The sequence below is a fragment of the Babylonia areolata genome, chromosome 34, assembly GCF_041734735.1.
Source record: "Babylonia areolata isolate BAREFJ2019XMU chromosome 34, ASM4173473v1, whole genome shotgun sequence".
In the NCBI taxonomy this organism is placed as follows: Eukaryota; Metazoa; Mollusca; class Gastropoda; order Neogastropoda; family Buccinidae; genus Babylonia; species Babylonia areolata.
In genome coordinates this window covers 5,994,220-6,009,550 of record NC_134909.1, presented here as the reverse complement: position 1 = coordinate 6,009,550, position 15,331 = coordinate 5,994,220, and the positions used below count along the sequence as shown (strand labels likewise).

The 15,331-nt window shown below is 43.2% G+C and overlaps 1 protein-coding gene across 1 annotated transcript in view; it reads right to left on the bottom strand.

Moving 5' to 3' along the window:
• The window catches only part of LOC143277672 (uncharacterized), a 31,425-nt gene extending 17,224 nt beyond the window's left edge, over positions 1–14,201 (bottom strand). The window contains exons 1-4 of the mRNA XM_076582584.1: positions 14,077–14,201; positions 8,887–8,926; positions 8,011–8,097; positions 2,748–3,113 (exon numbers count right to left, since the gene is read on the bottom strand). Coding sequence (XP_076438699.1) covers positions 2,748–3,113; positions 8,011–8,097; positions 8,887–8,926; positions 14,077–14,103 — 520 coding nt within the window. The 5' untranslated portion in view covers positions 14,104–14,201. The remainder of the gene's footprint in view (positions 1–2,747; positions 3,114–8,010; positions 8,098–8,886; positions 8,927–14,076) is intronic.
• Between the last annotated feature and the right edge of the window lie 1,130 nt (positions 14,202–15,331).

Below are 15,331 nucleotides of genomic sequence, written 5' to 3'. Positions count from 1 at the left end.
CTCACTGGCACACGAAGTTTCGCTCCAAAAATCAAACGATTAGTGCGTTTTTTTATCCGGTTTTCCGCACTGGTAGAGTAAAACATCAAAGGCTTACTGCACAGTTTAAAGCTCAATGAAATCATGATGGGCTCTTGCAGCGAATTCAACCCAGATAATGAAGATATGTCTTATATTTTTTTTCGATAATTCATGGGAAAGTGAAGGAGATGAAATTAGCAACCAGTGTAGACAAAGTGGCAGACAATTCAATCAAGAAGATAGCCCACAACCTTCAATATCACAGGAAGCTAACATTTTACAATTTCTGTTTGTGATTTAAAGTTACAAGTATACTATTACCATAAAGTTTGGTCTCTAAGCCGTGACTTTTTCTCCAAGTTTCAACCTCTGCAGCTTATACAGTCATGCGGCTTCTTTGAGGCTTTTAACGATCCCAGGAGTGTCACGTTCTCATCAATTCTTTCAAAGTGGCACTGCGTGTTGAGTGGGAAACCTGGATGACAAGTGGTGAAAAGTCCTTCACCAAAACAAGCTTTGCTGAAGTCTGTCATTGGATCCTGACAGCATGGGGAAAAGTAAAGCACTCCACCATTATCAATGGATTTTGTAAGGCTGGACTGTGTGCAGCAGCAGACGACAGTGCAAGCAACTAACCAGCAGCGACCTCCACCTTGCGTTCATGTTCATCAAGTGAAAGCGAGGCTGAAGTCAGTGACAAGATGGTGGAGGAAGCTGTGCTGGTTCTCTTCAACTCGGACACTGAAGACAAAGATTTCAGTAGATTCAGTGAGCAGGACGATGTTGAATAAATGTGACTATCCCTAAATTATGCACCTTATTTTTGTTGGGTTTTTTTTGGGTTTTTTTTTGTGGCACTAGCAGTATTTTCACTTGCTTTTCTTTGTGTTGTTTCCGCTTGTTCTTATCATAACCTACAGTACTGACAGCTTTTCCGTAGTATCAATATGTGTTCCGGTACCAGTAATAAGTGCAGCTTATAAGCCAGTGCGGCTTAAGTGTGTATGAAGTCGTTTTTTGTTGTTTTTTTTAATTTAGTGGGTGCCGTTTATATACCAGTGCTCTCAATAGTCCGAACTTTACGGTACATCCTTTGTCTTGAGACTGCAGCAATTTGTTTCAAAATTACATTTTAGTCGTAATGTTAAGTTCGGTAGCTACTGGTTGAGCGGTTGCTATAAAATAGTGCCTGAAGTGAAGCACCCCTTCCCATTGATGCAGCCAGGCCAAAACATGCCAGGCTGGGAAGGCTGCACAGGCAGAAAACCTTAAAGGGCTGAAAGGGTTAAAGCAAAGTCCAGTGGTGAAGCTTACAAACAGGAAACAGTTCTCAAAAGATCAAGCTTCAGCACAGAAAGCCTGGCTATGTGCTGTTTCATCTCACACAGTGGATGTGACTCTCCAAATGCAAACACTTGCCATCCAAAACAAATACAAATATTTCACTTCTGTCAAAAACAAAACAAACAACGCCCCATCCCCCAACACCCCATTCCCCAAAAAGACAATGTTCACTGAAAGCCACCAGATTCTTGAAATGTTTCATGAAGAAATGTTTGGTTTCAAGTGTAAGTGAAATCTAAGTGTAAACAGCAGCTATCCAGTGTTACAGAATGTTATATCGTTGAAGACTTTACTATCAACTGGATAATCCTTTCCATTTTTCTGCATTTGACAGGACATATGACCTGAGCCCCTTGCACAATTAATCAATCTCCCAAATAAGTTGACTTGATATAATTACACAGAATATGTGAAATGCCTCCTAACAATTACTTGTGGTTTAAGTAAAGCAGTGTTTGTGATGATGAAGGTTTAAAAAACTGCATATCAAGTTTAAAATCTAAAACACCAGTAATGCCTAGTGCTAGTGTCCCTGATCTTTGCAACAGTTCTTCCACATAAGAAGAAGGTGGGTGCAAAGAGGTTACCAATTTTTACCACCCAAAAGGCTTGAAAGAAGAAAAAAAAGAGAAAGCAACTACTGACTGGAAATCGACACACTGAAGAAGTAACACCATACCTGTGATGGTGGCTATTGTACTACAATGCGTTTCACTTAAGTCACAGCAGACCTCTGTTCTAAGATTTAAGCAGCCTTCTCCAACTGCCAAAGTCTGGCACCACCAATTTTTCCACCACCACCCCCCGCCTCCCCCACACCCAAACCCCCCACCTCTGTCTGTATTCATATGTATTTATCTATCAAAGTAAGCTTTTCTACAAAATTTTGCCAGGGATAACTCTCTTACTATAACCGTTTAGTGAATGCTAAACATGGGACCTCAGACAAAATAAAAGCCCCTCCCTAGATGGAACCAAAGCCATTCTCTTCCTGGTGAAGCACTCCACAAAAAGGTCAACACTCCACAGAGTATATGATCTGATGAGGAAGAGGATGAGGAGGCATACCTTTCTTCAACCAGTGAGAGAGAGAGAGAGAGAGAGAGAGCAAACAGTTCCACCCTGACCAGGTTTGCAGTGCGTAACGATACCAGTACAACTTACTAACTGCCTGTTACACACTCTGGCACATAGAGCAGCAACAAAACTGTAGGACAAAAACAAAGAGAGGAAATATGCCAGGTGGGGGTGAGAAAAAAAACAAAAAAACTAAAAGTACATCTTTACCTGCAAAACCTCAGCGACAATCACAACACAACACACACAAACACAGGTCCACCCCCACCCTTCACCAATCGCCCTCTCCCATCACCCCGACTTACCTTTCCTGCCCTGTGAAGGTCCAGGAGAAGGGGAGCGGTTACTGACGTGGGGACTGGTCGAGGAGGCACCCTGAGACGGCGGATGGGCGCTGATCATGGGCCTGGGCTGACTCACCTCCTGCAGCTCCCGGAGCACCCGCTGATCTGACTGCAGGCACTGGCGCTGGAACTCCAGGGCCTGCATCTGGCACACCATCACCTCGTCCATGGCCTGGCTGATCTGCTGCTTCACCTCCTGCATGAAGCGCGCTGAGTCAAAGTTGGAGTCCACCTCCACGTTGACGTTCACGTTGACGGGTGACTGGTCGTCGGAGACCTCCGAGGCCCGCTGGGGACTGGGCGCTTCCCTCGGGGACACGCGGGCTGCTGTACATCATGAAATATACTATACATACATATATATATATATATGTGTATATATATATGTGTGTGTGTATGTGTGTGTATGACGCAGCATGCAAAAACCCGGCTAAGTCGCAATTTATCTTTTTTTTTTTTTACTTCTGTATACCTTCTAAAAGTTTAAAAATCAAAGATTAAGATAGAAAAAACAGAATTAGTCTATTTGTCATATATTTTTTCTATGATTTTTTCCCCAGGAGTAGAAACGGAGAAATCGGTTCTTGAAAAAAAAAAACAACATATTTGTGTGCCTGTGACTTAAAAAACAAGAATTATCCTGAATATTTATGTGGTGTCAAAAGATTCAGAACTGAATAAACTTTTAATTTCCATATGAAAATGGCACAGGAAAATTTGTATTTTCTCTCTGTGCTACTCAAACGAAGAGAAGTATTGCAAGTGGAGAAGTGTCGTCATGCAATACAGATTATTCAGCCACAATTAGCTCATAGAAAAAAACCACATATCTGTCTGCCTGTAGCTTCAAAATTTCAAAACAAGAATTTTCCTGAACATACATGTCATGTCAGGTGATTCAGAATTAAGTGAATTTTAGATTTTGGTATGTCACAGGCACAGGAAAATTCGTATTTTTTCTATGTACTCAAATAAAGACAAGAATAGCAAGTGGAGGAGTGACATCATGCAATACAGATTGTACAGCCATAAGAGAGCCCACAGCAACAGTGAATGTTCAAATATTTTCACAGTGAATGTTCAAATATTTTCACAGCCTTAAGCTGATGCATGAATCTTTGGAACTTAGGCTTAGATCCAGATCAAACTAACATTTATTAACTGCAGTCATGATATGTATTGCCACATAATCAGCTGACGTGAAATCAGCCTAGAACATAGACTCAATGATTAGTCTCTAAGGCCTGGAGCAGAAGCCAAAATCCACTGACTGTTACAACTGAAGTGACAATCATGTCGTTTGTATGCAGCATTACCAACAGCTCCAGCGTCTTGACAAGGATGGAGATCCTGTGTGAAAGTGGTTGAGGGAGTGAGAGTGCGTGCGTGTGCGCACTTATGTACATATGTGTGCACGTTTGTGTGTTTTGTGCATGCTCGCATGTTTACATGTGCATATGTGCGCATGTGTGCCCTTGTGTATGTATGCGTGCCCACATGTATGTGTGCAGTTTATGAATGTTTGTGTGTATGTGTTTGTGTATGGGAGTGATGGTATAGTGTGTGTGTGTGTTCTCATACGTATGTTTTCCCTTAAGTGTAAAAAACATGGTGACTGTGTGTGCATGAATGCATGCGCGCACGCGCACACACACACACACACAAACACATAAACACACACATAGGCCCAAGGGCAAATCCGCATGCTCCCGAACACAAGAAAATCTTGTATTGTTTGGAGTGGAAATGCACGTTTGATCCGCCAATAACAAATTGTCGAAAGAAATGGGCTTGCCCGGAGTGACTGCCAAAAATAGTTCACCCGAATTTGCTTTTGGGCATGTTTGTTACAAGTTAGTAAAACCAGTAAGTTGCGACAAACATAGAGGAAGTTTGAAACTGACAGATCTGAATGATTTTAAAACAATGAAACAAAGATGGATGTGGGGTATTAAAGATAGGATCGTTTCTTTTGCAGCACACAACATGGTTTCGAAAAACACTAGTATCGGATGGTGATAAAATATATGATATGTACCAGATTCATATTAGTACTGTTAACTGCCCCCCTCCCTTCCCTTTGTCACTTTGGATTTTGTTGTTGTTCAGCAGGAATCACGCATAAAGAACGGTTTTACTTGTTGCCAGAAGCAAAAGAAAAGTATGGAACACATGAACTGTGTAAGCAAACTACTAATACTTTCTCGATGATGATGGATAATCAGTCTAAGTCTCTGAGTACATCACTGAGCAGTTTGTTGCCCTGTTGTTTGATTGTCTGAGCAATCTGCATGTCGTCAGCATGGTCAGACAGCCTCTCCTCGCTAAAGAAAAGAAAACTGGAAAATATTCCACCCACATCAACAGCTCTTGAACGGCACACAAAGAGAACAGTTTATCTGAGAGTGCTTACATCTGGAGGTAGAACGGCAGGGATTGCAAAAAGGAAAGGAAAAGACATTTGTGGACCATTCTACAGAAGCTCAAGAAACTTGATGTGAACTGATTCACTGCTCCTGCACAGTGGTGTGCAGTGAAAGGTGCAAATGCTGTAACACCAACTTAAAGTGCACAGCACTGTGTACATATGGCAGGAATTGTCACAAAATCTAAAACTTGCCTGGTTGGAAAGAGAGAACCCAACCAGTCGAGAAGGGGTTTTCAGTAACTTCACAATACCAGCCTGATGTTTTAGTTTTTCAGTCATGTTGAAACTATCAAAATTGTTTATATGGCTTTATAATGTGCACATTTTGTACTTTGTGACTCTTGTAACCACACATCCAATGACATGCATGTGGGATTCTCATTTCAAGAAACCGTCGCCCGCCCCAACCTCCAAACTCTCATCATCCCCCCTTTTCCATTGTCCTTTGATGTCTCCTGGTACGCAGCAAGATGAACATCAGACCTGCATGCAAGCTCCAACCAGCCAGGCAGAAACCCCCTAGGAAGCTGAACATCCACCGCCTCCCTATCACCAAGGACGTGCTGCAGCAGCAAATCCAAGCAGCTCTCCAAGAAATTCCTGCATCGACTGATGCAGAAGAGGTATGGAGCACCTTTGGAGATGCTGTGTACACAGCAGCAGCTGACACACTCGGCTTTGTACAGAGGAGCCACAGACTGGTTTGACGAGAACGACTCTGGAATCTCCAAGCTCCTAAACACACTGCATATACGGCATCAGGATCACATTTCCGATAAAGACTGCCAGAGGAAGAAGAACCAGTTCTTGCAAACCAGGCAACTCATACAGAAGAGGCTGCGTGAGATGAAGAACACCTGGTGGGAGAGAAAGTCTGAAGAGCTTCAGTCTGCTGCTGATGCTCACGACATGAAGACTTTCCATGATGGTCTCTGAGCTGTGTATGGGCCGAGAGTCACAGGATCAACCCCTGTCCGAGCCTTGGACCAGACCACCCTCCTGACAGACAAGAAAGACATCCTTGCCCGCTGGGCAGAGCACTTCAACACCCTCCTCAACAGGGACTCATCCATATCTGACAAGGTAATTGCAGCCCTCCCACAGCTACCAGTCAATGACTCGCTAGCTGCCCCTCACACCAAGGCCGAGACCCGGGAAGCCCTGAAGCTGACAACGTCAGGAAAAGCACAAGGAGCGGATGGAATCCAGGCTGACATCTACAAGTATGCAGGAGAGGTGCTGACAGACAAGCTGACCGCCCTGTTCCAGTCTATCTAGGAGAGAGGGGAAGTCCCCAGGATTTCAAGGATGCTTCAATTGTCCACATTTACAAACGGAAGGGAGACAAAACATCCTGCAATAACCACCGTGGAATCTCTCTCCTCTGCATCGCCGGCAAGATCTTCGCCCGCATCATACTGAACTGACTGGTTGACAATGTCTCCAACACAGTCATCCCTGAAGCACAGTGCAGCTTCCGCTCAGGCAGGGAAACATGTGACATGGTGTTTGCCATACGCCAGATGCAAGAGAAGTGCCGTGAGCAGAACAAGGAGCTCCACATGGTCTTTGTAGACCTGACTAAGGCCTTCGACACGGTGAACCGCCGTGGTCTGTGGAAGATCCTCCAAAAGTTCGGCTGCTCATAGAGCCTAATTCAGCTGATTGCGTCATTCCACAATGACATGCAGGTGAGAGTACATGAAAATACTGACATGTCGAATCCATTCCCTGTGGTAAATGGAGTGAAGCAGGGCTGCGTCCTGGCACCCACACAGTTCTCCATTCTCTCTTCTCTTGCTGGAAGATGCCATGCTCTAGTGGCATAAAGACGTTTGAAAACAAGAGAACGCTGGCAATTAAGGAGAAGCGTGAGCGATGGAAGCAGGGCTCAACCTCTGGAGACGTTTTCCCTTGCAACACCTGTGGGAAGTGCTGCGCATCCAGAATCGGCCTCTCCTCCCATATGAGGACACACACCGACAGATAAGCCTGCCTGTCTACTCATCCGTCAGTCCGACGGTAGACTCTATCATCAAACTAACCTTATTCAATTGAGCACAAAAAAATAACAAACAAACAAACAGTTTTGGTAAAATCATCAAGTATTTTTGCTCTGTTAGCTGATCATTAAGTGAAACAGAAATCTGTGTCACTCAAAAAAACAAACACAAGAAAGATTTTCTCCTGCAAGGATGACATGACAATAATGAATTTTCATGTTGTAAAAGCGAAGAGAATCAGATCTTTTTTTTTTTTTTTAAGGGCTAGTTTTCATGGAAATTACCATAATGAAAAGCTAAGGATGAAGACAGGATCTTGTTATGCTCAAATTCACTGACAACTTCTGCAGTTTTGAAACAACCAGAGACAGACAAAAAGCAACCCAGGCACCTAAAGGGAACAAACCGCAAAAAGACCAAGCTGAAATGATCTTTCACATTTAGCTCCCCTGTATCAGCATTTACATATCCATGCATATTTCAGAAGGGCGTGAGAGGGGTGTGTGGTGTGAATCTTTTTTTTTTCTTTTTTTTTTTGTAACTTTAATCTGGCATTTTCAGATTCTAGTCACTCTAAAAATCAAACATGCACAAGGGAGAACAAACGCTCCCAACATACAAATCAACTATGCGCTCCCACATGTGGACAAAGACTGACCCAAGAAATAGATACAGCCCCAGTCATGGAAACAATCTCCCCCCTCCCCACCCCCTTCCCCCTGTGCCCTAATCTCCACACCCCTCCCACCCCTCTCAAATAATGCTGCTGCAGCTGAAGTGCCTATACACCTACCTTGTGGTTCTGACACTGCTCTCTCAAGCTCCATTGAGGACAGAGCCCCCATAATGCAGGATTCCAGCAGCTTCTCCACAACTGCATCTGCACACATGCATGCATGCACACACACACACACACACACACACACACACACACACAGTCATATCTTTCCATCAAAGTGATATGCTCTGCCTCTGAACATCATAACAGTTTACAAATATATATCTATACATTTGATCTGGTGACTGATAACTATGACAATCAATGTGTTTCTTCCTGCTTGATAAAAAAAATAAAATTAAAAATAAAATTAAAAATTAAAAAACCACAGCCATACAAAAAGATGGGAAGAAAAACTCTCAGGTCATACACAAAGCAAATCAACTCTCTGATTAGAAACCTGCCACAAAAAACCCCAAACACATGCAGTATAACATGCAGAAACCCAGATGCAGAAAGGCAGGTTTTTATCCCATTCACGTAAAACTGCTACTTCTCTCTTCTGACATTTGTGGCTATGCAGCTGAGATGCCTCACTCAGTCACTGTGTCAAAACTTGCACACTTTCAGTGTTTCTCAAGCACAGGTCAATTTCAACAGCTCATTGTCACCTTCCAGAGTTCAGTCATCAAAAATACTGTACAACAATATGTTAACTGTTCTTTCATTTTCATCCACTGAGAAGTTCTGGGGTTTGGTGGGTTTTTTGTTTTTTTCTTTTTTGTTGTTGTAGTTGTTTTTGGTTGTTTGGTTTTCTTTGTTATTTTTTTTTCCTTTTATCATAGAGGAAAACCAAATAAGCACCACCACTCCATACATGTCCAAACATAGCATATTTCCTGAACACGGAGACAATATTTCTTCATCTAAGAATCCCAAGCCCATACTGACCTTCTGCTCCAGATGGTCCCTCAGTGTCCCCTTGTCTCATCTGCAGATAACAAACAGCAAATACTCTAGAAAGGTCCTGTTATGTTAGTAACCTGTTAGGTTATTTTGTTGCCCTTTCAGAGCTGTCTCCATTTTAGAAACAAAGTCAGTCTCATCATCCCCCTCTTCCCTCCATACCCACTCCTCATGTCCTTGACCTGACACAGATTTTACAAAGGGGTTTACAAAACGTAATTTAGACAGTGTGGTTTACAAAACGTAATTTAGACAGTGTTAAATTATTTAAGTGATCCACTCATCCAGCATCTGTTGGGCAGTTTCTTCCTAATTTATTTTTTCCACAGATATACACAACTGCTCATTCTTGAAGTATTTCAGAACACAAAGCAGCTATTTCTTTTGTTGTTTTTTGCCTAATTTCATTCATGACTCCATACACCCACCCACACACATGGACATGCACCCCTACACCCCAAGCACAACAAGCGACAGTAAAAATGAACAAACAAAATTAACAGAACAAAAGGCAAAGCCATCAGGACTCATTTGTAATAACCCTTTTATGGAATAGAGAAACAAGACTTTATACTATAGTTTACCTCCATTGTACTCGGAAGCTTCTCCTATTTTTACAGCAAGCAATGTTCATGATGTGACCTTGACTTTTATCAGTTTTTAACATCAGATCACATTTCATTAGGGATCATTGGAAGGATAAAGGGAATGAAAATTGGATGTAAAGGGCTTTTTTTTTTTTTTTAAACATTTTGCTTAATAATGACCATGACCTTTGAACTCTCACACTGCTTACCTCATCATCAAAAACGAGACAACTATAAAGGTCTTTGCATACTTACTACCCTATCAAAGTCTAGTTCCTATAACACTTGCAACTGCCAAGAAAATTTCAATGTTAAATATTACCACAGAAATGCACACACACACATACACCAGGTGATTACATACATTCACTGTTTACACACGCGAGTCAGCAAATGAGGAGTTTGTACTATTCTCCCAGTTTGGTTGAGTCACTCAGTACTGCCGGTTAGCTCCCGACTTTCCCCACTGATGAGCATCTATTTGTATGGGTAAGAAATAAAATTGTCAAAACACAAATGTTAGAATTTATGAACTGAAAACTTCCAAACATAACTAGCTGGGGACAAAATATAAAACTTCTCCCTTCTCATGCTTCTCCTATACAGTGAGATGAAAGTATCCTTTTTTTTTCTTTTTTTGTACAAAATTTGCTGACACTGATGACTTGTATGTAAACAAATCCAGGAAAGCAGAGTTATATCAAATTCAGAATGTCATACTGCTACAATAGGGCCCCTTTGTCTAATTATGTTGTCTGCCTTGTGAATTAGACGAAACTGGGTCGAACGCCATTGCTGACAAGCACTGTTCACGTGAACCAGTCACCGCAAAAATTACTCTCCTGCTCGCAAGCACAGCAACACACACCGCATTTATTTGTCGCAGTGAAGAATGGCAGGGTCAGTAAAGATATTCTTAGCTTATAATGTCATTATGCAAAGTAGGTACCACTCCAAAAATTCAAACCTATCTAAGGCTCCGATGAGGGTCCTTTGTCTGAAATGATTGTAAACAGTAGCGCCCCAATCGAGGCCCTTCGTCCGGAGTGAGTTAAATACACCTACCATGTCAAACTGATGCAAACCAGGCCTGTCTGTTTGCTCCTCTTGGCCAACATTTTGCGGCAACTCAGTGACAAGATATCTCACTAATAGTCCGCTGTCTGCTGCCAAGCCAATGAAATGCCATTTCTGGCTGGAGCATGACTCATTCCAATGGCCAGCAAGAACCGCAGGGACAGACAGGCATTTGAGATTGATGTGGTAAGTATATATTTCAGTACACTGGGAGTATGATATAAACTCCTCATTTTTGTGTCATAGTGATACAATTGAAATTTAGTATGTGTATTCAGTGAATGTTGTTCCATATTTGTGCAAAAAATTAAATTATTTACTCACTATCTTGTTGTTGACCACGGTATTCATTTTTTGTGTATTTTGTAGCATTTTTGCACCCATCAGAAAGGTATACCAAATGTCCTTGAACAGCTTACAAATGTTCCACATCACATCCTAACACTATTTGAGGAACTGAAGACCTAGTACATGCAATGAAGTATGAACAGATGGTGGAGAAAGTTGAAAATCACACACACAAAAGAAAATATTGTCTCTACATAAAAAAGGGAGTTCACTGTACACAAAAACCTGATGTATTATCACTGACAATAGTCTTGTCTGGAGTGAAAAAGCTCATGGCAGGTGATGTTGAGTCCTGGGCACAGCTTCACACACAGTGGAACTCCACATTTTGGACACCAGTTGGCAGTCTGGTGTCTTGGTGTGTTGTGGCGCTTGAACAGGTCTTCACAGACCTTGCACTTGCAGTAACTGGGCACTCATATCCACTCCAGCCATGTTGGTGATGTAGTCTTGTACTGCAGCTGGCCTCTGTCTTTCAGGACGGTGTCTTGTTGTCACACTGACCATGGTAGTTGGCAGCATGACTGTTGTCAGCACATGAACTGGATTTTTGTCCTGCCACTTCAGCACAGCAACATGACCTGCAACCATACACACACACAAATGATCATGCAGGTCCGACTCTTTCTTCTTATTGTTGTTTAAGTTATTTATTTGCTTATTCCCTTGTTTATTCTAAATATTTGTGTGAATGGAAGCATAAAGTGGTAGGTTTTTTACATGTAGTCAAAGAAAACCACTTTAGATTTTTTTTTTTATAATATTACAAACAATAATGACAGTATCATCAGTATTAGTACTATTCGTAGTATTACTGTCATTTCTATAGCACCTTGTTCTACAAATAAACTCCATGTTATTGTAAAACAGAAAATAAGTAAACATATGCATGCAATCACACACACACACACACACACACACACACACACACACACAGAGTTGTACACCTGAGCATGTGACATTGTTTTGCTTCACACACACACACACACACACACACATATATATATATATATATATATATATATATATATATATATATATATATATATATATAATACATACACACTCACCATTTTCAGTCCAATCACTGGCAAAAACACCAGCAAAGTCGTCTGTTTCCTCAGTGATTTCGTTGTCAGTGTCTATCAGCTGGCACATGGTCAGGACTCGCTTTCCTCTCCACTGTAAACACCCTCTTCAGCGGCCGAATCTATTTCTAGTTCATCGGGATATGGTTCAAAATCACTGTCCGACGAATCAATATTACCTCCTCAACATCGGAGCCTTCAGTTTGGATCATTTCCAAAGTAGCTTCAACGCTGTGTTGCGTTTGACCTCTCCTACTGTGTCGAACACTTCGACACGACGCCATCTTGTCAAACAACTTGCAGAGCTGACCGAGGGTATGCTTCGTTGTCGTCTGCTAACGAACGTGTCACTACACGCACGCAGTGTGTGTGAACGAAAAGTTGGCCGGAGATAACTTAAGAATCAATTCTGCTTTTGAGTTTCGTATCTGACACGTCACTCCAACAGCGCGACTTTTCAAAATCAAAATCCGCATATGTGGATATTGGCATCCAACGCTTTGTCCGACGACATCCGCATATGCAGACAATGGCAGTGAGTGAGTTAACAGCTAACACTAAAAGTCTGGCATGTGCTCTGAACAGATCTGAATCACTTACTTCAACATGCAGAACAGAAATGCTGAAAATGAAACAATAAACAAACTCTAAAAGTACAAGGTTGAAGATATTAAACTTAAAAATGGAAAGGAAAAAAAAAGGGTTGACTGACATGCCCAACAACCACAAGATAAATTAATCCAAGCAATTTCAACAATGCAACATGCTCTTGTAACTTAAAGGCTGCTATTTGATTTTCAGGCAATAACCTATGGTTCAACGAGTATCCTACCAAAATAGCAAAATAAATACCTTCTCTGGTAAAGGACCTTTTGGAGAAAAAATAAAACAAACCATTTAATTATGTAATGCAATTATTTGTATTTGTATTTCTTTTTATCACAACAGATTTCTCTGTGTGAAATTCAGGCTGCTCTCCCCAGAGAGAGCATGTCACTACACTACAGCCCCACCCTTTTATTTCTTTCTTTTTTTTTTTTCCTGCGTGCAGTTTTACTAGTTTTTTCCTATCAAAGTGGATTTTTCTACAGAATTTTGCCAGGAACAACCATTTTGTTGCCATGGGTTCTTTTACGTGCGCTAAGTGCATGCTGCAAACAGGACCTCGGTTTATCGTCTCATCCGAATGACTAGCATCCAGACCACCACTCCAGGTCTCGTGGAGGGGGAGAAAATATCTGTGGCTGAGCCGTGATTCGAACCAGCATGCTCAGATTCTCTCACTTCCTAAATATTAGTTATTTAGTAATTTACTCTGAGCAGTTACAATTTCTTAACAAATCATATCTCAATAAATCATACATAAAGATCTATTCAACATTATCTCAAGTCAGCGGCTGGCTGAAGGAATGACTCTTCTGCACTGAAGGCAAGGAATTGCACTGACTGCCAGAGCAAAGGGCCTGGCAGAGGAGCATCAGTACGGAGTTGGCCATAGAATTTGGCCTACAGAGCAAAGCAACAGGCCTAGTTGCGTCAGTCCGACATGGTACAGTATGTGACATGAGTAAGCAATTTATTCTAAATTCTTGCCGGACAACAGATGTATGACACTGTCTTCAAAATGTCAATTTAACATCTCAGAAATACCTGGCATATAATACACAGAAACTTGCACAAAAACAAACATACTAACTTAGCATAATAATACAAGATGACCTTCCCTAAGATGGGAAACTCCATACATGGAAATAGGAGGGAAGGGGAAGAGCAAGAAAGAGGAAAGAGAGACAGACAGACAAAGAGATGTAGACTCAGAGAGAGGGTGAGGGATATCTATTTCTCAATTTTCCTGCAGTATTCTTTCTTTCCCTTTTAATTATCAATTCATTAATTTAGTTACCTATCTATTCATTTATCTATTATCTTATTTTACTTCATCTTAATTCATTTTCCCTCAAGGCCTGACTGAGCCCGTTGGGTTATGCTGTTGGTCAGCATCTGGTCAGCAGATGTGGTGTAGTGTATATGGATTTGTCTGAACACAGTGACGCAACTGCTGTTTTCACACTCACTTCTCCCTTCCCTAGCACTGCAGACATCACAGAGGTCAGGAGACGGTTGTCGGGAGGTCTGAATCATTGTGCTCCGCTGCTCTGGTGGTGGTGGCTGGCGCCGGCACTGCTGCTGATACTGCGGCGGTGGAGGAGAGCGTGGAGTGGCAGGGGGTGGGGGGGGTGGGGGAGGCGGGGGTGGCGGGGGAGGCGGGAACTGCGGAGAGACGGCAGCAGCGCATGCACAGTAGCCCTGCTGTGCTGCCTGCTGCAGCATGTAACAGGAAGGAGGCGGTGGCCGCTGGAACAAGTCGGGGCAGTGGCAGCAGCACACCTGTGGGGACAGAATGGGAGTGGAGCACACGGAGGAGTAGTGGCAGTGTGGCTGGTGGTGCATGAGCGGCGAAGGCATGCAGGGGCTGGGTGGGAAGGGCTGGAAGGGCTGGAAGGATAGGTAGCGGGGCTCAGGCTGCTGCCGGTACATGGGGCTCCTGGGAGCAGGACCCTCCATGAAACGGAGCTCTTCACGCACTCCAGCGTAAGGATGGCTGGGGTTGACATACGACTCTCCAGACTGCACCGCCTGACTCTTCAGCGGAGACGCTGCCTGAGGGTGAGGAGGTGCTGTCTGTCTGCCGGACACTGAAGATCTGCTTCTGGGAGATGGCGTACCCTTCTGGGAAGACGAGACAGATCTCCTCCCGTGGCCTTCAGACACGGGGACACTGGCTGGGCGGGTTGGTTTAGGTCCCTGGCCCTTTCCACTGATGTCACTGCCACAACAGGCACACTTTCCACGTCTTGTGGGACTCTCCGCCCGACCTGTTGGTGCTGACTCCTTGTCTTTTCCACTGATGTCACCACCACAACAGGCACACTTTCCACGTCTTGTGGGACTCTCCGCCCGACCTGTTGGTGCTGACTCCTTGTCTTTTCCACTGATGTCACCACCACAACAGGCACACTTTCCACGTCTTGTGGGACTCTCCGCCCGACCTGTTGGTGCTGACTCCTTGTCTTTTCCACTGATGTCACCACCACAACAGGCACACTTTCCACGTCTTGTGGGACTCTCTGCCCGACCTGTTGGTGCTGACTCCTTGTCTTTTCCACTGATGTCACCACCACAACAGGCACACTTTCCACGTCTTGTGGGACTAACCGCCTGATCAGCTGGTGCAGACGCCTTGTCTTTTCCCATTCCAGAACCGCAAGTAGCACACACCCGATGTCTTGGGCTTGGGCTCCGCTTCTCAGACCTTTCACCCTCTGGCAT